The sequence below is a fragment of the Ornithodoros turicata genome, chromosome 10, assembly GCF_037126465.1.
Source record: "Ornithodoros turicata isolate Travis chromosome 10, ASM3712646v1, whole genome shotgun sequence".
NCBI classification, from domain to species: Eukaryota; Metazoa; Arthropoda; class Arachnida; order Ixodida; family Argasidae; genus Ornithodoros; species Ornithodoros turicata.
This window is the reverse complement of record NC_088210.1, coordinates 23,791,658-23,815,707: the sequence shown is the minus strand read 5'-3', so window position 1 is coordinate 23,815,707 and position 24,050 is coordinate 23,791,658. Positions and strand designations below refer to the sequence as shown.

General features: G+C 45.5%; 3 protein-coding genes across 4 annotated transcripts; 1 reads left to right on the top strand and 2 right to left on the bottom strand.

Annotated features, from left to right (window-relative positions):
- Positions 1-165: 165 nt before the first annotated feature.
- Positions 166-3,309, bottom strand: LOC135371134 (fructose-bisphosphate aldolase-like). Of its 2 annotated transcripts, none has more exons than XM_064605161.1 (7): positions 3,155-3,309; positions 1,903-2,024; positions 1,580-1,846; positions 1,362-1,522; positions 1,039-1,297; positions 783-982; positions 166-661 (listed from the first exon to the last, which is right to left on the bottom strand). In XM_064605161.1, the coding sequence occupies exons 1-7, from the start codon at positions 3,292-3,294 to the stop codon at positions 566-568; spliced, it is 1,245 nt and encodes a 414-aa protein (XP_064461231.1). In that variant the 5' UTR covers positions 3,295-3,309; the 3' UTR covers positions 166-565. The 2 variants fall into 2 exon arrangements, with proteins under 2 accessions (XP_064461231.1, XP_064461232.1); XM_064605162.1 differs by having other exon boundaries at positions 166-361.
- A 101-nt stretch (positions 3,310-3,410) lies between these two features.
- Positions 3,411-7,647, top strand: LOC135371135 (rRNA methyltransferase 3, mitochondrial-like). The gene is made up of 4 exons (XM_064605163.1): positions 3,411-3,505; positions 4,144-4,388; positions 6,626-6,781; positions 6,845-7,647. Exons 2-4 carry the CDS (start codon positions 4,151-4,153, stop codon positions 7,417-7,419), a joined length of 969 nt encoding a protein of 322 aa, XP_064461233.1. The 5' UTR covers positions 3,411-3,505; positions 4,144-4,150; the 3' UTR covers positions 7,420-7,647.
- A 915-nt stretch (positions 7,648-8,562) lies between these two features.
- On the bottom strand, positions 8,563-23,825 carry LOC135371133 (piwi-like protein 1). Its single transcript, XM_064605160.1, has 19 exons — positions 23,639-23,825; positions 22,292-22,409; positions 20,198-20,492; positions 19,268-19,485; positions 19,076-19,200; positions 18,925-19,005; positions 18,241-18,432; positions 18,051-18,159; positions 16,604-16,727; positions 16,405-16,522; positions 15,809-15,926; positions 13,417-13,604; positions 13,184-13,332; positions 12,329-12,450; positions 12,093-12,267; positions 11,874-12,027; positions 11,196-11,321; positions 10,907-11,054; positions 8,563-8,827 (listed from the first exon to the last, which is right to left on the bottom strand). Exons 2-19 carry the CDS (start codon positions 22,406-22,408, stop codon positions 8,711-8,713), a joined length of 2,676 nt encoding a protein of 891 aa, XP_064461230.1. The 5' UTR covers position 22,409; positions 23,639-23,825; the 3' UTR covers positions 8,563-8,710.
- Between the last annotated feature and the right edge of the window lie 225 nt (positions 23,826-24,050).

The following is a 24,050-nucleotide window of genomic DNA, read 5'->3' as shown; positions in this document are numbered from 1 at the left end:
GGTTCTCGTCATGGGTTTAGCAGTTGGAAATGGCACCACAGATACTGCTTGATAAATGAAGCAGGGCTTCATTTCCTTGCATACTTCAGAGCATTGACACTGTGCAACAACCTGTACATTTGAAACGTGCCAAGCTCACACAAGCAAGAACTGGAAAGCAGCAAATACATTCCACATTTTATTCTAGATAGAGTTGACACCAGTCAGACAAGATTTTCCAGGAACAGAGGTGCTGCACTTCTAAGTGGAGACACGATGCTACACACACTTAGTACTCGTGATTTTTGATAAAGAGAACATCCGAAGCTGCAGCTCCAGACACTCCACCACCGTACTTCCCAAGAGCAGCCTCACTGTTTGCCTGCACAAACAGAGCTTACAACTCGCATAGCTGTTATCGCATAGCCATATAGCTGTAGATAAAAAGTCCTTGCATAAAGGCATGCATAGAAAATCATGCATAGAAAAAGGTGTAGTAACAAAATTAGTAACAGAACAGTAGTAACAAGATGTATAGTAGGAATGCATGCAGCAGCTACCATGCTGTGTCGCAAGATGCGACAAACTAATAGGTATGAGTTGGAACAAAATTTGAGCGATCTGCAGCCAGGCTCTGGACCATGCCAGGGGTGTACGTTCCTTGGCAAGCCAAGTGGTTCGCCTAGAATAACAAAAAGGTCGTGCCAAGGGATATTAGGGAGGGGAGGGTGCTGGGATTTAACTAGAGGAGCAACAGCATGCAAAAGTACCATTTCGTGTGTGCGCTAACACCGAAACCTTACCTTGGCACGCTTCAGGAACTCTTCCTGCGCATGTTTCACATTGTCCTTCTTTCCACTCCATGCCTTCAAGGCGCTAGCCTGAAGCGCACGTCCGTAGCTGAAGGTGAGGGCCCAGGGCTTCTTGCCTGGGAACTTGTTGATGGCATCAAGATGGATAGATGCCTCTTCCTCGGATTGTCCGCCCGAGAGGAAAGTGATGCCTTCGATGGAAGAAAAGAGTGTCAAGGGACAAGATGCACAGTGAGAGGTGGTTCACCTGGGACTGCAGCAGGCACGGTGCGCTGCAGAGTAGTCACCGTGGCACGAGCAACATCCATGGGGGAGTACTTCTTGGGACAACTCTGCCCAGCAGTCACCATGTTGGGCTTCAAAAGGGTGCCTTCCAGGTAGACATGGTGATCGCTCAGAGCCTTGTAGACTGCGGCCAGCACCTGCTCGGTCACCTTCTGAGCACGGTCAAGGTCGTGATCACCATCGGGGAGAACCTCTGGCTCCACGATTGGCACAATACCATTCTGAAAAACAAAGTAAAAATAAGCAAGCTGGTAGAGAGGTTTCTCTGCACAGCTGCAACGCTACCTGCTGACAAGTTGAAGCATAGCGTGCAAGAACGTTAGCATTTTCCAAGATTGAAAGAGGTGAGGGGCAATGAGGTCTGATCTTCAGCACGCAGCGCCACTTCGCAAAGCGGCAGCCGTCCTTGTAGTACTGAGCGCAACGCTTGCCAAGGTCGTCCAAACCTGAAAGCATTTACTGGTTTGCACTTGTTTACGAAACACCCCCAACACGGTACATACCTTGTGTGGTGCTTTCCTCATCAGTACCCATGAGGGGCACAACACCTTTGTCAACCTTAATGCCAGGAATAATTCCCCTGCTCTGCAGGAGCTTCACAAATGGGGTGCCATCATCAGCATTTTGATACAGGGTCTCATGGAAGAGGATGACTCCACTGATTGCAGAGTTCATCGACTCGCCAGATGTGAAGAGCAGCTGGCGGTAGTGACGCCTGTTATCCTCTGTGTTCTCCACTCCAATACCCTGCAGTCGCTTCCCCATAGTAGCTGGAATGGGGCTTATTCGGTATTCACGAAAGAAATGAATAGATCGCAACACGTACCGGTACTTTCATCAGCAGCTAGGATACCCTTCCCAGGAGCAACAATTGCCTCTGCATTTGTTCTCAGCTCCTTCTGGAGCTCTGGGCTCAGGTAGTCAAAGAATCCAGCCATTTTGTGGGTGCTACGATGGAAGGGAATTATTCTTTTAAAATTCCAATTTGGAAATATGGGGCAGCAATCATTAATCTGTTCAGCAAGCCTGATAACGGAGAGACTGCTCCATAAACTGACCAGACAACGCTCAAATTACCGCCAGACAGTTGGCACCGTTACAATTGTCAAGTACTGCGGTTCAAAGTCCAGACAATGGTATCAGTTGTCCTGTTGTTGCAAAGTATTCCCTAGGTACTTGGACGTTTTAGTTCCCTTGCGAATCGTTCATTGGCATTGTTGTTACTGTGCAAGGTCATGCCACTGTCCCTAAATAAAGTGCAGGGGGCAGAGGTTATTTCAGTCATTCGAAAGGTTGAAAGGTTGAAGTGGCAGCTACCTCCGCAGGGCAGACAACGGAAAGATAGATAAATTTGGTCTTCCAGACCTACTCAGCAAGAGAAAATTCAGCTCGCGGTTGTTACACAACTGCGGAAAAGCATCGCTTGTACGCCATCGCTGTAAACATGTATGTCGGAAACTCAAGGTCACATGCAATGTCAACGTTAGCTGGGGACAACACCGTGATTTGGAGCAAAGGACAGCTTCACAAGCGACTTCAATGGTCCGGGATGATTTAAAGAAACTGGAAATCGTGCAAAAGGCAACGGGAATATCAAAGAAAGCTACCAAGTAAAAAAAAAAGAAAAAAGAAACACGTATACGAGATACAAAAGTCCGATATATGCACTTTTTTAAGACTATAAATGGGAAAAAAACGCCCCAGGTGCAAGTTTGTGCTTCATGTTCGAGAACGCACGTTCGGGGGCATTGGAGCGGGCGCAGAAGATACTTGACAGATTGAAGTAGACTGGCTAGCGCTACGTCGATGTCTCGCCAGTACTACTGCAAAAAGGGAAAGAACAGTCATCCTGCTAATTTTATTATTACGCTAGCAACTCCACAGGCAATGCACGGGAGAGGAATCTGGAAGGAACAGTGCATAGTTTACAAACTGCCGAATCGATTAAAATTCCAGGAACCAAGCCTCGAAAGTGCGTGAAATAAATCATCAGCATTCCCAGATTCACGATGTGCCGACTACACCTCGATTGTTCTATCGAGACTGGAGAACGGGGCAAAGAACTATGTTCACAATACCTCGATACGTCGGTCAATTGACGAACTCCGACCTTCTCAACTGGCTTCTCAGCGAAGGTGACCCGCGCGCCTCCGAGGAACGTTAGTTTTAACAGCCGACGGAGGTGACGTGACGGTCGCGTGCCTTGCTTTTTCCGCATCAACCCTAGCGCCCACAACGGCGCCAAGTAAATAAAGTCACTGTGGGTTATCCTCGAATAACCCTGTTTACATATCTGCGTTATTCTTCTTAATTATTATAAGTGATGAACTGCTATCATATTTTACGAGAAGCGCGACTGTTCGAAACCGAAACCGACCATGCTATGATGCTGCTGATGCTACGGAGGCAAGCACAACCGGCACAAACACGTGAGCCGTGAGGACTGCGGGTTGTTGTCGGCTTTTACGTTATGTGGGCTCGAAAGATTGTTGTTGCGTGCAAGTCGCACTGTGCGACTCAAGTGCGATACCGAAGTAAAGGAGCGGTTCGCAAGAGTATCCGCGTTTTAGATCAGGACGATATCCCATTTTCTGAGCGGCGAAGTAACACACAAATTGCACTTCCCAAATACACAAAGCTAGGCGAGAATGACAGCGAATTTACGTAAGTGGCTTCAAAGCAAGCTGGCGTTATGTTCATAATCTCTTCAGTGTCTTTCCCCACTTCATCGTAATAATCGTCGCTATATGTAAGCGTCGTTATATCGTTATATGGCTTCCTTACTGGGCCCTATACTCTGCACACGTCGAAGCTACATTAAAATAATAAAAAAAGAGACAAACAAACTGGTCTCGTGTCGTAAAGCAATGCATTACAATTACAATGTGCACTGAACTACGCGTGCATAATACACTCGCAGGTAATCCCTTTAAAATACAATGAACAGTTAAGGGTTGTGGTTCTGTTTTCCATGCAATACTTACTCACTGTAACGGTAAAACAAACATTGACAACTTCACAAAAGTCACTCTTGTATCAGCACCAACAATGTTATGTTCTTTTTCAGGTACACCATGACTGGATTAGCGAGCAGGAAAAACAGGAAGGTACAAGACAGAATTGTTTTGGAAGGACGTCGTCTGATTGCAGATGCCCTTGAATCTGGATTGCAACTGGAAAACATTTACTTCACACTTGAGGAGAGCCTGCAAGGCCTTCCGTTGGACAGAGTAGGGGAAGGTCAACTAAAGAAGGTCTTCTACAAGAAAATGAAAGTATGGTCAAATCTCACAACCTGCCCAGGAATAATGGGTATGTAAAGTAAGAAAGAAAAACACAAGAAACATGAAACAATGACACCAAGTTTGTGTCCAGTAATGGACTTATGAGGGAACAAAACTGAATGCCTGGACCCAGAACTGGAAACATTGTGGCCATACCTCCATCACCAGCAGGCACGGATCTAGAGGAGGGGTCCGGATGTCCCGGGGGTGGATTGAGACCAGTGCTTTGGGGGTGGGGGGGTTCATTGTCGAAGCGCATAATTGGAGAAGGGAGAGGAGGAAAACTAATGTGTAACCTAGCTTTTTTTTTGTGTGTGTGTGGGGGGGGGGGGGGGGGGCAATCCCACACTGGGATGTCCTGACCCCTTCTCAGTTTCTGTGTTCGCATCCTGTTTCACTTGAAGGCTTACAGGCAATCATGTGGCACGAGTGCACTTGCACCATTTGTAGTGTTTTCAGTCATTAGAGTACAAGGGCCCATATATAGCCAGAGCTCATGTATAAACCAGTACAAACAGCCTTCCTCTGTTGGCTACAGGTGGTGCTACATGTAATCATAAACCGCCTGTCGACACGTTTTCGTCACTTTCAGCTACATTAAAGGGACCACGAAGAGATCCCTGAAACATCTAAGTTCCCAATGGAGACTGGCTCTCAAGGATGCTGTTATCTGAAATATATCAATTTTTTTTTTCCATAGTGCATTCAATGCAGGCACAGTTCACGTACACACACATACACACACACAAAGAGTCTAGCGGCCCTACACACCCCCTACAAGCGGCCTGATGTCACTTGCATCATTTGCCCACCCAAAGGTTGTACTAAGCCAGTCCGCCAGTGGGGAAGATCACCTGCTTCTGACGTGACATCTAGTTTCTCCGGCCGATCCGGTGATCTCTAATTTTTCTGGGTTTTACGAAGCTATCGGGTCGCGGCAGTCACAGTTTATGGTCATAGCTTTTAGTTAACATAATGTTCCATTCCAGTCATTCCAGTGATGGGCAAAGTACCAGGAAAAGTACTTAGATTAAAGTATGTAGTACTTGCAAAAATATGTACATAAAATACAGTAAAAAGTCCTGCCAGTGTTAAATACTTTAAGTGAAGTATAAAATAGTGAGAGTTTTACTGATTTGACTTATGAAGTATCCCCAAATGCAACATTCTGTTTTCATGCCACACCTTCTAGCTCTTAACGGAGACTAATGTGCGCATACATACGTTCAAATGTAACCTCCCAGACAAACCACACACGGACACCATATGCATGAGCAAACAATGTGGACGAGGATGTTGGAACGTGCCAGTTTATCCAAAATATGCGGAGGTGCAGTGCTGTGAACACCACAATGAACACTGTGGTGGCAGGCCGGATGTGGTGCCGGCTGTCGTGCAGTGAGCTAGCAAGGTTCACAGAAGGGTACTTGAAGTACTTCAGCAGGAAGTACAGCGATCACCTCAGAGCAGTGATTCCGACACCATCGAGTACGGCTGAAAGCCGTATGCGAGAGTGCACAGCAACTTAACATACTGTCACCAACTTGATACCCAGTAAAATATAGGTCAACATTAACAGAACTAACAAGAAATGTGCAAACAGCACAGTGGGAGTATCAGTCAGAAAGGCTGCAGATGTCTGTAGACTCCTCCGGTACAACACAGAGGAAAAGAGTGTGCCTCTCAGGAGGTCGCAGAAGAAACTTAATGCTTCTGTTCCATTTAATTTTGAAACTTTTTTTTTATACACCAGGGAAGGTGGTTTTATGATACACACGTGGTCATTTTGAAAAGTGGTACAGCTGTACCCAGAGTAGAAAGCTTACATTGTTCCAAAAAGTGTCATTGCTTCATCAATCAATGCAACTACGTGTTGCTAAAAATATTTGCCATGAGTTCGTTAGCTTTCTGTGTGGGAAATATTTATTGGGTATCGGATATTTAAGCCAATTATCTTAAAACACCATTATTGCCCGTAAGTCTCCAATTGACTTTAGGTAGTGCACGGAGCATGCTGACCAAGGCTGGACCACTTCATCAAGTTGCACCTTTGAATGTTTAGATGAAGACTGACAACAGCTGCTCAACTTCAACTGTAGATTTATTAATGTTGTACAAAAATACAAAAAGATTGGCAGCCAGTCAGAAAGCTGTGGCTTGACCTGTCGTTACAGATCTCTATTGCTCCAAACAAGAAAGCAATCCACCTGACCAATAACTCCTCCCCTGCTTTGCTAATGCGCATTTTTGTCCCTCATTTTCTAGCCATCTTCAGAAAGCCAACCGGGGATGCCATGTTGCACAGGGCCGGCGTTCTTCCCCTGACCGTAATATGCGACAACGTACGAGACCCGGGAAACATGGGAGCCATTTTGAGAAGTGTCGCAGCTGCTGGTTGTAGACGTATACTGCTCATGAAAGGTAAAAGTACCCCCTCCCCATATCTGTGGGTAAAACTTTTTAAAATGCTAAACAATTTTTCAGGATGTGTGGACGTCTGGGAATCGAAAGTGTTGCGTTCCGGATCTGGAGCCCATTTTCGTTTTCCTATTTACAACAACGTCCCTTGGGAGCATCTGCCAAGCTATATTGAACAAGCTGCAACCGTTTACTTAGCAGACAACAGACACGAAAGCACAGGCTTGCAAGCGGAGGCTGAGGCCTCAGCAGATGAGGAGGAGGAGGAGGAGGAAGTGGAGGAAACAGAATTTACTATGAAAACTGAAGAAGGCAGAGTCTTGAAGGTGGACAAGCTCTATTTGGACCCAAATGAGCTTGAATCAGCTCGGAGCTACAAACTTCAATGCAAGGAATACACAGAGGTTGAGTACAACCAACGGGAGAGTGTGCTTGTGGTCGGTGGTGAAACTCATGGATTAAGCCCTCAATCATTCCTGCTAGCTAGAAACTATGGTGGCATGAGGGTGCACATCCCTTCGGACGGTGGTGTGGAAAGTCTCAATACTGCAGTAGCTGCATCCGTATTGATATTTGAAATTCGACGGCAGCTCAGTCAGGGTTTGCTGGATAGGCAAGGACTGCATTCACCATACAGTTAACAGCTTCTTCAGCCTCTCTGAAGTGGTAAAAGAACACAACTGCTACTTGTCAGGAGGAGAGGGCCTTGGCAGAGTGCATTTAAAAATGATGCCCCAGGGGCATTTTTAAATGTTGTGTCAGCAATTCAGTTGCTGTGATGAAATATTCTGCAAGTTATTGAGCCACTGACATGCCCTTGAACACAGTTCACAGAAAATAAACCTGTCCTTGAACAGTTTAACTTACTATGTACATGCGTTTCTATTTCAGAAAAAGCAGGTGGTTTGGAAGTACTTAAGGAACAATGAAGGAGTGCACAAAGTACTGCAGATAGAATGAGTCAGTTTAAAGGGGCACTAAAATGGCCACAAGTTCATTTCAAATTACGTTAAAGGCTGTGGTCATTTCGTAGTGGGAGTTCTTACTAAATTTCTATTCAGTTACAAACTCGTTCTCTCCGCACCACCTTATGACGATCGCTTCACTTCGTGCATTGAGAAATTTCACCACCGCATATGCGTGCCCTACTGCAGAGTGGTTTCACTATGAAGAAATAGCACGAACAGTAAAACGAAATGTCATTCTCTGGCACTTACTGGTGAGATTTACGGACAATTCACTGCATCAGAACACAGCAATGCAGATGAAGTAGTTACGTGTAAAAGACCACAGGGGGGACTACGTCCGAAACATACAGATACATGACAGGATCGCAAGCATGTTATGTTGAACGATTGGCTGCCACCGTTCCTGCATCTTTAGGAATTGATTGGACGACAGTATTTTCGTGGATGTTATGACAGGCTTTTTGTGACAAACTATAGCGCTAAGCAAAATCATTTGTTGCATAGTGATTGTAACTAGAGCTTTCATCTGAGAATAATTTGGACTTGCATTTTAGTGCCCCTTTAAAGTAATGCAGTTACTCAAACTTTGTCCAAAGTCACCAGAACAAGAAAACAATCTTGAAGAGCATGTTAACACTTAGGAGGCATAACTGATGTGGAAAATTTGACTACCAGTGTTGTGAACAGAGCCTGACATCCATGGAAATGCACTATCAAGACAAAAAAATTGATGTCGCAGGAGGCATATAAAAGTTTATGAACACAAATTCACTTTGGTAGAGCTATGAGGACACCCATGGCAGGGCTGCAACAGGGTTTGCAGAACAAATACAAGATGGATATTTATTCACAATGCACAAATGCTTGATGGTGACTCCTGGCACTGGTGAAAAACGAAGAGTACAAACATGTTCGAAAAAGTGACTTGCAGTAACAAAAAATTAAGTACGCCCCTTGCAGGGCCTCAGAGGTAGAAAAGAGATGAGGCCAGCCGCTTGTGTGGCTCATCATGGAGAGACTGCCCTGCCAAGAATGCTAGCTTGTGTGCATACTGACAAGGAGCAGGCACTCTGATAGTACCCTGAAAGACAAGCGATAACTATCAGTATGAGCAAAATTCATATCAATAGAAAACACAAAAGGCGATGCATGAACAGCAACAAAAGCATCTCACTAGTAGAAGCGGCATGTTACCGACGCTCAAAGACCCTACTTTGCTGCCGTAGGAAAATCTTGAATTCTGCAGCAGTGCTTAAAGTAGGGCTCCGCAACAAAATCACCACAAAGGTTGTGATATTATCCGTAATCTTTGAGATGTCACGAACATGTGTACGAAATATCTGTTCAAAACTGTGCAATTTTACTCAAACAAATTATTACGAAGCGAGCTCTCTGCCTCTTCGAAGAGAGAGAGCGCTGAAAGCAACACACTGCTGACATCATCCAGCAAAAGAGAAGGAATGGAGGCTTGGAAGCAGACGATAATGCTGGGTGACGTTACAGAATCCTCCTCTGGACAAAATGCCGTAGTATGGAGCTGTTATCTGCTCTTCACATATCAATTTCGTTTCGCTATTGTCATCATTTACGAATTAATTACTATTTTTGGTATCGAGGGGGTGGTTCGTGTTCGGTATGATGCTCACCTAACTTTTTCGAATCCTTGTGAAGTTTTCCTTTAAGAAATTCTGCAATTTTCTGCTGCAAATGGTTTTATGCCTACTTTAATGCAGATGATTTGAAGATTGTAGTGGCTATAAGTCCAGAGCAAGTCACGTCAGAATAGGCAGGCAGGTCCTACTAACCTCCTGGATTTTCGTTTGTTTCTTTATATTTAGAAATTCATCGCGTATGATGATGAATATTGGCAACACAAATCATTTCTACCGACGAGTTTTTTGCGTAAACAAAATCTAGAAAATCTGGCCCTCAATTTGAGTGTTTCAGTTTTGCACGTGCATGAGTATTTAAAAGGTATTCTTGCAAAATTTCGTTATGCTTTAGTATGGACACAGGCCAGCTGGCCAAGCGCAAATTTTCGTGCACAGGTGCAACGCTCTGTGATATAAAAAATGGCCAACATGTTGCAGCACATAATCTTGTTCCAACTTCAACGCGTCATTTCTCTGGCTGTACATGCAGCTTATTATAGACCCACTTGTGTTTGTAAACAAGAGGGCACATCTGCGAGTACAGCAGACATCGCTGGTGGGCAAAAGGGAGTAGGAAACTGCGTGGTGTGTGTACGGCGTATTTGACCTTTCTGTACCGCGTAGCACACATTAATAGCTACACACTTTGCCGCACGCCTTTAATAACGACTGAAAGCACACCGAGTCGATGATCGTGCGATTTTTGCCCACCAAACAGGACAGCATCGCCATGATGTCATGTAGTGAAGCGAGTCTATACTTGGCGTCACTCGGATTTTAATGCTCTTTCACATGGTATATATCTTGTGCGCGTACTATCTGCCGGTGTATGCTGAAACAAAAAGTTGTGTATCTACAGGAAAAAAAAGAAAAGGATTTTGTGCGACTGTTTCTCGAAAACTCCTCCTTTGATTTTATTTGCATTTTGCAAGGACAATGCCCGCTGTTAGACCTCTACTTTGCTGCTAAAAAATTCTGCTTCAAAAGGTGCACGCTGGTGATGAGCGAGTCAAAACGCGGCCCTACTCAGCACGCATGTTGAAACGGGGATGGTGGCTGTCTGTCTTACAACAAAGATAAACGACTCTGTGTGACCAAAGGCAATGGTTTAGCAGCAGTCTGTAACGACCGTGATAACTGATTTCACTCGGTTTCTAAGAAGGAGTCAGCCTTCTCTGCTTGGTGTCCACTGTTCGCGCTATGAACGTTTCTCGAGCTCCACTTTCTCATGTCTTTGCTTCGCCACGTGAGCGAACCTTGTATGCTACATTGATGCAGTACATCGTCTTAATAAAGGCTTCAATATAAACAATCCACCGCAAGTTGTCTGCGGAAACCATACTTCACATCAAGCCACATCACAAGGGAGCTTGAACTGCATCAAAATGGCAGCCCTATAAGGCCCTCTTGTCATAGCACATGCGAAGCAGACTTGTAGAGGACCAAAGAGAGATGGTAGTGTCCGATCTCCTAGTTCAGATCACAAATGGGAAGCCAGACACACTCACCGGCCAGTTGAAATACAAATGAGTCAGTTTATATGAAAGCCTCTGCATATGTTCTGGCTTCAGTGAGGTAGTGTCATGGATGACGTTGAAGTGAGTTGGGGCCACAGTGCCCTGCCTCACGCTTTGAGAGACGAGGTAGAAGTCATACCTGGAATTGACAACCGTGCAGGGTCTCATACGAATGCAGGCAAATGCAAGTACTATGCAAGTACACAGGTGGGGGTGGCAGCTGGATGAAGTCGAAAGGTAGCAACACAATTCAGGTACCAATGTACCACGGTTTACCAACCTCTCAGGACGAGTAACAGCGTTGTCTATCACAGTTCCAGGAAGTGGATTCTGATAGCTGCCGCGGGACACTGCGAAGAAGCGTGCAGCAATCCTCTTGGTGACAACAACGAATGCCAACTGGGGCCTGCAAATACGGAAAAAAAGAAAAAGCACAAACTTTCTCTCAGACAGGTGGCGCAACAAAACAATTATCAAACAACTTATTACGTACAACACAGTATCTTAAAAGATTTGCGGAGAAGTGAAGCCGCGAGGGGGGCCAAATCTCACCGAGAAACTAGTCCAACAAAGACACTGCTTCCGATTCACTTTCATAAGGTTGAAAACTAACATACGACACCTACCACAGATGTTAAAGGAGAATGGATGCTACAGGAACATCGTACAAACACAAGATCTCCAGGAACTGTCACACAAAGCATCTTTCTATGCTCCTTTAACGCATAAACATTAAGGTTTGCTCACGGCGCGCCTAAGAGTAACGCACAAACGTATTGACAACCCGACCGCAGTTTTGAAATGCTCAGCATCCAAGACCTTAGCATATTTCAAAAACCATTATTTCCACTCCAATACTTTGTACCACATGACGGAACAAATACAAGTTAATACGAGCACTGAACCACTCTTCATACACAGTGACTAGATGACGCGTTATAGGACACAAGTGACTTACACTCGGCCCGGGTACAGCTCATTGAGAATGCCCTCAATTTGCATGACTTCCCATTCCTGAACCTGCATGAGCTGCCCATCAGACACACCGTCGCGGAAGAACAGGATCCGTTCTGGCGGTGTGTTGTTCTCGTTCTGGTACTCCTTGAGCGCCACTAGTGAAGCAAACAAGCGGGTAAATATTCCATCCGCGTCTCCGGAAAATAAAGAAACCCCTTACGAGCAAGGTGAGTTTTGAGGGCACTGCTGAGTTCCTGATGAGTCTGGTGAAAGCCTACTCTGGAGTACCACCTTGTGAACATCCTGTTCAGACTAGCCACAAAGCCCCCAGCCGACAGGCCCTTCTGTCTCGAGTCGTGGTAAGTGTCATAGCCCACACACATGGTACCAGACAGCTGCAATTCAACACATACCTTAGAACATTCTGCGCAGGTTACACAGGCAGTGATCACTCACGGGTATCTCCACAGCCCATGCTTCCCCTCCAAGTTTACAGTTCATCTGAATTGCGACCTTCGTTGCGACGGATTTCAGGTTCTTGTTCATGAGTGTCCTGCCCAGCATGACCTGTGTTGGCACTATAAAATGATAAACGATAAAGTACAGGGGCAGACAGATGTTCCGGACTTGACGGAGACCAGAAAAACTCTGAACAGAATTACGGCATCCGAAAAAGCCGATGATCACTACATTCAACATTATTTCACAACAGCCACACCAAAGAAGTCAACAATTGTGCCCTGTCGCATCCGGTGCATGTGTATCATGATGTCCGCTTGCATTTGTGCGAACGTCATGGGTTCAGCGCACATATTCGACAATAGCGACATGTTCACCATGCCCGTTGTCACAGTGTCCATAGTGTCGAAAGCTGATGAACAGCGACAGCGTGCACCAACAGAAACTCGAGAGAGCGTCCCCGACTCCCGAAAGCCGCGCCACCGCAGTGGCATCACCTAGAGGTATCGTTCAGAAGTTTTAGAGTGGTCTCGCCTAAGATTGCAGTTACCAATCCAAGTGCACAATGCAAAATGGCGGTTTTGAAGTTGCCACAGCAGTGCCAAAAACAGTGGTGTAGGTGCATCTCCGCAAGCGTTTTGGTCTGGAAAATTGAGTGTTCTGACTTCGATCTGCCCGGAAAAACATTCGCAAAATGCCTTAATCCTATGGCGAACGTCACCGTTCGTCGTGGGCGTCAGAAATATCTAACGAGTCCAAATAATCGGTCGGCTACTGTAATGGATAACAAAAATCTAGCACCACAAATAATGATCATTGGACTGAAGAGATCCCCGCACAGCGACAACTCACATCCCATGTCAACACAGGCACACTTCTTTAGGCTGTCATAGCGGTCCTTCCTGTTGTTTGGAAACACAGCCATCAACAACTCTGTGTCCCCTGACACAGCTTTCAGACTGTTTATGTAAGAGTGGACTCGGTCGTCTTCGAGCGTAATCCTGAAAGAGGAAACGAGATGCACCGAATGTTATAGAAAGCAAAACCACGAAACATGTCTTTCTGAGACGATAATTCACACATACATCTGAGGCTGTTGTATGCGAACACCCATGGGAGGACCTACGCTCATCAGGTCACGGACGAAGTCTTGCGCTTTCGGCATGTCTCGGCGAGGACACACAACCACCCACTTGTTCAAACACACTGCCTTGAACATGTGTTTGTCGCGCATTTCACGTGAAAAGTCCGCAGTCATTCTGTTCACCTCGGCCTGAAAGGGAAAAACAGCTATCAGCATACTACCGCAGGCGCATACATGTGGAGAAATGGACTAACACTGACAGCATGATGACCTAATGGGTTCATTATGACATGAAACAAAAAATTACACCGAATTTGAACATGAACTAGGGTACCGGGTTTTCAGGGTTTATTATGTTCAGAGGATTCAGAGTCGTTAGCCTTTTATTTATCATATCTCCGTTAACATCTGAAGTATGGAGAAAAAGCTACGGCTGTGAAACGACCATCTTGCTGAATCCCCAAAAGACTCACTCACGCTGCTGAACTTGCAGACGACGTCGTCTATGCCAAGTCATGAAGCTGCCCTTTCATGAACACAATTTGTAAGCCATCTGTGTTTCCTTGTCTACTTTGAGGGAAAGCACAATTCACAGAAAAAGAAAAACCCTAGGCACTGGACATTTTCCAAGCAGAACTGAGAAATGGCCTCAAAATGCCCTCATGCCAAATAGTGTCACTAAATAAGATACTCTATTCAGCGACTCCAATGACGAATTACCTTTAGCATACCTGCCAACTTGGGAACATCCAAATTAGGGAGATTTCAAAAACGGGGGCGGGGGCGGGGTTGGGTGGTTGGGTTGGGTGGCTTTTATTTGCATATGTAACAGGAGCATACTTCACCCCAGCAGGCTCATGGGGCACAAGTTTTGCAGCAACAGACTTTGCCCTCTCCAAGAAACTACCTAGGTGTCAAGCTGTAGCAAGGCTATGACACTTTCGCAAAAGAACGTGAGGTACACAGGGTCGAAACAGCTAGTGCAAAGGCGCCTTTGTCTCCCGAAAACATGGAGGAAATGCCCGGAAACTAGAAGTGCTAGAACTGGAACCATGACCAGAACCCCCTGAACTCCGTAACACAGAGGCTCCGGGAAGCGGCAGCGATGCCGATGGCAATTGGGCGGGTATTGGATTGAAGTTTTCGTCTGTGTGCCCAGAGAAAAAGCCGGCGTTTGAGATATAGAGAGGGAAACTGCATTTTCCGGGAGATTTGCTTCTCGGCCGTACAATCGTACAAACCGGTCCGAATCCGGGAGTCTCCCGGATGAATCGGGAGAGTTGGCAGGTATGCTTTAGGTTAAGATGGAGTTCACCACATTACATACGTGCTTCGCGAAAGACAGCTGCACGGTAGATTAGGTTTAACAGAGCCACACCTACTTGTCCCAGGGGTTGGTAAACCATGATGCGAGGTTGTCTCACCACCAAAGAAAACGATCCAACCAGCCAATCAATCATCAAGGCAAGACTTTTCTTGCTCAGTTCTCGATTACCGGAATCCACAAATGAGATTTTTTTCCGAATAAACCCCAATTCCTTCAAATTTAATGGCATAACTCCGAAAACCTGGAATCCTAATTATAATTACGAACCAACCAACCCAAGGCTAGAGACAAGAATGACACACAAGCAAGCTTTTTTTTTTTTTTTCATGGATCTGTGCTGCAGGTTGCTTGACCTGCACCCATTCTTTTAGAATTTAGCCATCAGAGAAGTTCATGTCACAAAACAATGAATCATGGTTCCCAGTGAATTATAGAACCAAAATTCAAGGGTCTTTCAGGGACCTTTTAAGGGTCAGCTGTCATTTTGTCTGGGATGTAAAACAGTTTATGACAAGGGCTTCAACTTTTCACTAAAATATTTATAAGCTCCAGGTATCACACGAGAGAATACACGAGGACTGCACAACAGTGATCCATTCACAAGCGTGACTGATGACTCCTGAACATTTAAGATCATAAGATAAAAAGGAAAGTGGATGAATATAACACAGGGTGCCGTTCATTTTGTGCACTTCTGGTTTCTGCTGCTGACTCCTATTGCAATGAGTATGAACACCTGTGGTATTGAAGCTACAGTTCTGACTCTGCAAAAGCAGAATTTACACTCTCAGCTCCACGGGAATAAGAAAAAAATAAAAATAATAAAAACACAATCAAGGGCATTCAAGAACTGTGGGAAAATTCCAGGGCTTTCCCAGACCTTGAAAATGGCATTTTCAAATTCGAGGGTTTCAAGGACCAGCGGGAAAGATGGTGAATGGGATGGTGCCACTGTAATTACTATCCCACTGCTGGAATTCTGAAACCATCTCTCACAAATATACTCAAAACACTGTCAGTTACTGTCAGCCATTCAGGGAATTTGTACAATCAAAAATATTCCCACCTTCTGGTTCCCACCAAATATCACCCGCTCAGGGTTAACTTGCCGTCCGTCTACTTCAAGAAGGTTCTCTGAAAACTTGAGCCCCCACTGCCCCATCTCCCTCTCAATTTGTGCGTTCCTGCAAAAGATGGGACGATTTTACAATCCCATTGGCAACATCATCAGCCCTAATAATGCACTACCCTCCTCAGAGTAACTTTCTATCATTGTAGGAAACATGGGGGACACGGACTTAACACAAGACAGTGGATTCCACAAAGCTATTTCAGTGGCGATTGACTGAGTGAAAGTACCGCACCTCACAGTCACCCCTTAAGTTCAATCAGTTCATCACAGTTTAGTTTATTTTCAGATGATTTCACCAGGTGGCAACAGTAGCCGATGCTTCATAGTAAAAGGAGTGCACACCCTCGAAAAGAAACTCATTCACACTGTCGTGGGCGGGTGCATAATGTATAACTTATGGCAGGTTGAACCAGCTGTAAATACATAGGATTTTACGATGCCACTGTGACAAAGCGAACAGGTGTTTGTGCAGTCTTGGCAGGCTGGCTATGGGAGGTTTGCAGCATTTACTTTAGCACATAAAAGAGTACCTCTTCATATTTGCCATAAACTCCCTCAGCTTGGTAACACGCTTAGCAGGCTCCAGTTTCATGTGTTGTGCAAGATCCTTCATAATATTGAAGTTAGAACGGATCTCATCGGTGAGCCCTGAAAGAAGGCAGTGTATCACACACACACATCAAGAATGCTGAAGCAGTCTGCCTTCGAATTAATTGTAGTCATTCTCACCTGTGAGAAAGCACAACTCCGGAATCAGATAGATGTTATCAGTGCGCCCAACAGCAATGTCACGCTCTTTAGGACGGCACACGAGCAAAGGTTGGTTCGGATCTGTGATGTCTTTCTCGTATTGCTGTTGAAGTGAACGCAATTTGCAGCACAATTAACTGAGAAACATGTAAGGGACAGAGTGTGGATGTACAAAGCAAATGCATTTGTAGGAAATGATACAGCTGGGCTGCACCACAAGGAATGGGGGGACAGCCTCATCTACCCCTTTAGCTGTAGTGAAAGAAAAGCTGTCCACTGAAATGCTGTTCATGAACAATGCGCAGCAAATAGCAGCAGCAAGAAGCAAGAACTGAAGCTGGTAAGCTGTGCATTATAAACAGAGCCTGAAGTTTTAGGATTTAACCAGATTCCTCCCCGAATTGAAGGTTGTCTCTTTAGGGTGAGACCCAATTTTGACCCGCAAATTGCCCTCACTAAGACATCTGTAGGAATGCACACTAACTTCTTTGGCAGCAAATGCAGTTACATCATTGTTTGTACCAAACCAGTACAGGTAGTTGAGTAACTGATCCCGATTTTACCCCGAATTTAGCGTACTGGACATTTTACCACCCAAATTCGCATGAATGTAGAGCACGTGTTCATTTACGCAATTTTTATCCCCCGAAATTAGAAAAAATTATTTTGCGAAAACTTCAGGCTCCAATTATAAATGTCTCTGCCCGAAGCTACGAAAACAATAACGATCCTGGAAGCAAAGCCCTTCGATGTTCAAAAGGGGCCCACGAGTACTCAGACACAGGCGCTAAGCTACTGCGCACTCGAGGATAACAGTCAGAAGCAATATTACCTGTCACTAGAAAGAGGATATAACTAGAGCCCGAAATTTTTGGGAAATATTTTTTTCAAAATTCGGGGATAAAAATCGGGGGAAAGCTGCCAAAGCTAGCTTACTGGTGGGGAAGTATTGTGTGTGGGCCCTTAGCACTATGACATCTCTTTAGTTACTTCCGCACCCATTTTGTCCACTGAGCTTTCACATAGTTCTACATTCACAAAGGCTGAACATGTCCAATATTTATTTCAGGTTTCTCATCCACAACACCAACTAATTGACTGTCTATTACGAGTGTTCTCTTATTCTTTAGCATTAGTGACGTCATGAGACACCCGCAAGAAGTTACGGCAACACTGCCAACGGTTTAAAAAATGAAAGAAAGCGTTAGTGACCGGACCTGTATCTTCCATCCTGTCACATTCCTAAGCCCCACTTCACACTACCATCTTTCTTGTCCGTATGCTTCAACAATAGAACAGAGAGGCCATCGAGCTCCGTAGATTCCAAGTGATCCCATTTGCCTCCGTGAAAAACGCGGACGAGAAAAAAAGGTGGTGTGAAACTGGCCCAATCCTAAATCCGGGCTAAATGCGCTTCTCTACTTACCTGCTTATAATACTGCATGTATGAAATTTGGGCCTCCTTCATTTGGAATGTGTGCTGCGGGTTCTTCGACCAGTCAATGTCGTCGACACGGTAGGTTCGATTGTTGTAGCTGAGAGAGGAAAAAAAAATTTTGTGCCACTACTCCTTCAGAAACAAAGCACCACGCAACCTGCAGATGTCCACCACTCACCGGGTCATGACGATGCAGCCCACGATGCTCTTAATCGCCTCGTCCTTGTAATTCTGGCCTCTCGTCGCAAGTGTCCTCAGCATGTCCAGGACATTGTCCGTCCGGAGGACTTTGTGGACAGTGTCCACCACCATCAGCACGCCCCCGTCGTGCTGGCCTATTGCTGTGGTGAGCCCTTCCCATACTTCAAGTCTGCAGTAAACAATGTGCATAAACAACTTACTACTATGTGCATATGACAATGGCACAAAATGTCGCTATGCACTGTTAATCCCTATCAGGCTCTTACAGAGATTAATACCTCACCAGGTCAGTTGTATTTAGAGCCTGAAGTTTTTGGGTTTAACCCGATTCTTCCCCGAACTGAATGTTGCCTCTTTAGGGTGAAACCAGATTTTTACCCGTCGAATTAGTACCAAACCAGTACAGTTATTTTGAGTAACTGAGCCCGATTTCCTCCCGAATGTAGCGTACCACCCAAATTTGCATCAATTTTGAGCACATTTTTATTTACCCAATTTTTACATTATGAAAATACATTTCGAGTATGCATTTCCTGCACTTTGGTTCACTCATCTAGTTCGTTTCTGATTACACGAATCTCGAAAGATGTGGGTATTTTCCGCAACCCCGAGAGATTCATATCATCGAGATTCTGTAGCATAACAAACTGGATGAACTTACTTGTGCCTCTCGACTCTCTCGGGACGTGTTTGATCGAAGTACTGCCTTCGAATCTGTACAAGCTGAAGGTGCTCCAAATTCCTGTTGCGCACACGAGGAACAGTACAGTTAGAAAAAGGCAGTTGCACAAAAAACAGCAGCATACACCTACCTCCGCATCTGTGTGTTGAATATGCGCAACAGTTCCGGGTTGTTCGGTGCCAACTCCTGTACATGTTTTACAGTTATCCTAATATTTTCGCCGTCACTGCGGCGCTGAGAGTAAAGTTCCGTGACCTGGAGAAGAACACGCGTGACAAGCAGGATTAGCCAGAAAAGCTGGAATACCCAATCAACAACTCACCGGCTGCTCCATTCGAGCAGGGCTCTTCAGGTCTGACATCCCGTCGAACAGGTACATTCCACCGAAACGCTGACGGTGGTCACCTAACATAGCACGCCTCATGCGGCTCGATTCAATATTGGGAGCGAACTCCACGTGATACTGCTGAATGGCCCAATTAGGCATGGTCACCAGCTGGAAGTAGTTGCACATGAGCTTAACCCCGACACCACTCTCGCCTGTAAAGACGAAGAGTAAATAACGTATTAGCATCACTGAATGGGAAGGGTGCATATTATTGGTTCAAAATGGAGACACCGCAGTTGAAAATGGGAACAAAGTAATGCCGATGTTACAGAAGCAATCAGCGCTACGTGTGTACAAGGTTTGCACTAGGGTCAGTGCACTAGCCCAGTAGTCCCACCGTAGAGGATGATGAATTCACACTCGAGAATTTTTGGCACAAAAGTGTCTGCCTATACCCTCACTGTACTAGCCTGTGTCATTGAAACTGCATTTTTCCTTTTTTGCTAGACACTCCGATACAAATTTCAAATATCAGCGAGCCCATTCTTAGGGTTGCCTTATGGTTTTATTCAACTTAAGAAGGAAAAGAAATTTAGTCCGCCAGCTCTCAAACTATTACCACGAATAGGACGGCTGTATAATGTAATCCATCATACTCACTCTGCTTCTGTATTGGCTGTTAAGACTGGTTGCACGACACTACGCAGAAAGTGCGCTCCCCTACTGGTGGCGCATGGTGGTGCTGCATTATTTCTCCTGGCACGCTATTGCTTCTCCTTATCTCTAACAGCGTACGTAGTTGACAAACTAGATCCCTTCTCCTTCTCATGTTGAACGTGACTATAGAAATTTTCAACATCCCCCAGCAACACCTTGTACACATCTGTGACGGTGGATTCCGAGCGCAAGTAAAAAGCTGCTGACCCCTTTTGTCTGTAATACGCTGAGGTCTAGTTGCCAGGAACGTGATCTCGTCACGACGTCCACGACGGGCTCCTCTGCCTGCGGTGTCGCCCCCTGGGCCTCCCATGCTGAGAGATCCCATCTGGGCAGACGCTGCCGCGACAGTCCCCTCTCCTGGTCGTTGGACCGCTGATCGCTGTAAGGCTCTGCCAGCAGCAGCGCCTGCAGGTGGCACTGCCTGCTGCTGTTGGAATTGCTGTTGGTATGGGGCCTGCGGCCCAGGCTGGTACGTGGGAGCTGGAGGTTGCACCATTCCCTATTAAAACGAACGAAATAGGAGCTGGACCATATTCCCTTTGACAACGGTTAGACTTCCAACTTCATGTATCTGACCAGGCTCCACCCTAGTGCAAGCACCAGTTCATGAACTTTGGAGATAGAGACACTCGCCTATTTTAGTACCACACGCTACGTATTCCTGTGGAGGGTTGTCGTTCCTTTTATCGCTTAGGCAGTGTTCACCAACGGGCTTCTCGTTATCAGGCTGTCGACCAAATCGCAGCCTTCTAATTCCATGACTTTTCCAGGTTTTCACTGATTATTTCAAACAAATTCCCTGACCAAACCAAAGGGAACTTGGTACCTGCTGCTATGTTTTTGACATACATAGATCACTCATAAAACAAATAATTTACTGAGCATTAGTAAGGCTGCTCCTACATTTCTGCCTCTGAGATTATCGTAGTTACTTATTTACCCTCAGGGCCGTGAGGCAATACAGAGGGGAGTGGGTTAATAATTAGTAAAAAGATGTTAATACAAGCAGCACACAAAATATTTTCAAATTAGGTCCACATGAACAAAGTTGCACAGATACGTATATGTATAAAAAAAAAAAAAAGAAAAAAAAAGAAGAAAAAAGAGAGAAAAAAGTGACAGCAGGAATGTACAACATCTAGAATGACAAATGGCTATACAGTGAAATAATCGCAGAGACACAATTGTTTGACGCCGGTAACGGAGGTGATGGTACCGGGAACACGGTTCCACTCCAACGATGTACGAGGAAGAAATGAATCAATAATTGCATTGAGCATGAGGGGATGCCGACTTTCTGTAGGTGATCGGTACGAGCTGAGATGTATGAAGGCTGTTCGATTAACGATTCTCTGAGGTGTATATTATGATAATAAATCTTGTAAAACAAACAGAGATGAGTTATTTTTCGACAAGTGCAAAGTAGAGGGAGATTGAGGTTATGTTTCACAGCAGTGGCACTGGCGGTGTGGTTGTAGTTACCAAATATGAATCGAGCTGTCCTGTATTGGCAAACTGCTACCCACAGCAATGTTGCTGTGGCGTGGCAGCTCAACCACTGATCCATGTGTGGGCGCATGCGGGGATACTTCTTGCATGCATTCCAGAAACACACTGAGTACTACATCAAAGTGATTTCCTGTCCAGAACCGAAACTTCCGAAGGGGGGGAAATGAGCGATATCTGAGCGGGTCACGAGTCATTGCAGCCGTTCTCACGGTGAGCTTCATGCTCGCGCTTCTCATGTTCGCACAACGAAGACCTCGTTCCATTGTTCCAGAGTGTGAGAATAAGAGCACTGTGACTATGACTGTGTCCCAGCACACACATCTATTTATTGCAAACCTTATTTCTATACCGCATTGCCATAACCACTGTGTGAGGCAAGCGTCCCATATTCATCGCTGCAATTTGATTTTGTGCAATTACACAGCCTGTACAGGAAGGAAACACTGATTATTTTTTAATTCTGTAACATTAGAGAGAGGATAATATACTTCTATGGCAGCTGGGCAGGGTCATGTTTCAATCATGATGCCTATGGTTCAGACTATTCTATTCTGACTATTTGGCAACTTTCCAAGATGGCACATTGATACAGACTTTTTTACTTCAGCAGAAGACAAAAAGGTTTTCAGAGTGCCATGGTACACAAGCAACTTGATAAAAGTGCTTGTATCCGGATGTGCAGTGCCTACAAGGTAATGCATCTGTCTACAATATATACAGCAAAGTACTTCTCTACAGTGAACTGGTGCACAGCCAAAACTGATAATAAAGCTGATTGTCTGCACATACCATTGTAGGGGGGGCGTCCCCCGCCCCAGGCCGGCGCACTGTCTCTGGAGGTGGCACTGTTCCTCTTGCCCTGCCTCTTGACCGGCCCCTTGCCCTTCCTGTTGTCGGATCAGCCATGCTGAAAAAGGTCCTTCCCCTTAGTAAACAGCCCTCCTCTTTTGTAACACCATGAGTTTGCAAAAGCACTTTACAGGCCATGGGTGTGAACTGCAAAGACGTTTAGGCACCACTCCCCAAGCATTGTAGGTAATGCAGTGCCAATACTGCAGCAGAATGAACAAATCGAACATTTAGGTTCGGATCTCCGTTCCCAATCAGGGTGAATGTGACGTATACGTGCATCCTAGTTCTCGAAGGCGCTGGGTGTATCTACGTTTAGTCGCAATCGAAAAGAAGCAACAGGACTAAGATTTACAGACACCTGCTACTCCCGTTTTCGCTTCAGCAAATACGCCTTTTTGTTTGGGAGTTTCGCTTTGCTTGGAACCACCGCTTTGGACAAGATGCCTACTCATTGTGCACATGTGTGAACGTTTAACATGCAAATAGGGAACATACACTAAAATACGGCATCGAAGAACGAACTAGCTACATCAACGGTGGCCAAATCTCACTAGCGTCCACGTCAAACTAGAACAAAGACGGGCATGCCAACGATTCCTGCGATCTCTGCCCATGTTGCTGACGGATTTCATGGCTCTCAATAAACAGTCTGTCGGGTTCGTCTCGGGGAATGCGTAACCGATAGTGTGAGGACAAGGTGTGGTTAGGAAAGCCTAAACACCCTTTGCGCAGTACGCGGCAATTTCAGACGCTGCCACGTGCGTCTATGATCTGGCAGAGTCAGCGAAAGGCCTGCATTTAAAACGTTTTATCAGTAGTTTATTTTTACAGTTTGGCATGACGTACGCTGAAAGTTGGACGATAACAACGCTGGGACACGAAAGGTGCTGCTGCTCTACGAGGTCCACTATAGTTCCAACAAGATCAAGTTCTGTGACGCTCCACAAAACGACTAAGTTCCGAGTTCGCTCGAGGGTTGGCCAACATAGAAAATCTCTATCCTAATAAAATACGCGCTTCAAAAAGAGCCACGCAAGTCTCCAGAGACGCCATGTGGACGCATGGCACAACATGGCAGACATACAAAAGTGCGCTTCTTTTGTATCAAGAATAGAAAACTTATCACATGCGACGTAACAAAGCAATACTGTCGTCGTGCAGAACAAGAATACCACTTCTAAAAGCTGCAAATTTTGTGTCATGACAATGAAACCTTGAAAATGTTTGCCGTCGGGCTCTCTGCACGACTGTGTGTTATGAACAGTTAGCAGGGACGCTCCATACCTTCGTAAACGAGACCCTCCTCGACGACGAAAACAATGGTCAAACTTTCGGAAGACGACGTTATTGCATCACAGCTAAACAAAATTCAACGACGACTTTACACTTTACAACACCGCGATACGCGACTCGTTCGCTTCGAAAAACTCCATAAAATAAAATGGCGACGGCGGTGGCGCCACCAGCGCCACTGTATCCAATTTTGAGAGAGAATGGTGGAGGGAAAGTATGTAATAAGCCGGGAAGCGGGAAAGGCGGAAACGGCGGAAACATGAGGAACGCGTGAAGAAACCCAGAGCAGCGATATGGGGCTCGGTCTTCCACCCCAGCAAAAATTACGCCACCTTGCAAAAACACGGCCCCCGATGCAATCTTTTTTTTGTGGAATTTTCCATTACATGTATGAAGTCCTGTT

Excerpts from the sequence above, each read along its gene's own strand:
- LOC135371134 (XM_064605161.1), bottom strand. The coding sequence starts at position 3,294 with ATGCGGAAAAAGCAAGGCACGCGACCGTCACGTCACCTCCGTCGGCTG. Across the intron at positions 1,298-1,361 it reads ATGCTTCAACTTGTCAGCAG|AATGGTATTGTGCCAATCGT; the intron begins GTAGCGTTGCAG and ends TTTGTTTTTCAG. Across the intron at positions 662-782 it reads AGTTCCTGAAGCGTGCCAAG|GCGAACCACTTGGCTTGCCA; the intron begins GTAAGGTTTCGG and ends TTGTTATTCTAG.
- LOC135371133 (XM_064605160.1), bottom strand. The coding sequence starts at position 22,408 with ATGGCTGATCCGACAACAGGAAGGGCAAGGGGCCGGTCAAGAGGCAGG. Across the intron at positions 16,728-18,050 it reads ACATGCAGTATTATAAGCAG|CAATACGAGAAAGACATCAC; the intron begins GTAAGTAGAGAA and ends TCACTTCAACAG. Across the intron at positions 15,927-16,404 it reads TTTATGGCAAATATGAAGAG|GAACGCACAAATTGAGAGGG; the intron begins GTACTCTTTTAT and ends CATCTTTTGCAG.
- LOC135371135 (XM_064605163.1), top strand. The coding sequence starts at position 4,151 with ATGACTGGATTAGCGAGCAGGAAAAACAGGAAGGTACAAGACAGAATT. Across the intron at positions 4,389-6,625 it reads AACCTGCCCAGGAATAATGG|CCATCTTCAGAAAGCCAACC; the intron begins GTATGTAAAGTA and ends CTCATTTTCTAG. Across the intron at positions 6,782-6,844 it reads ACGTATACTGCTCATGAAAG|GATGTGTGGACGTCTGGGAA; the intron begins GTAAAAGTACCC and ends ACAATTTTTCAG.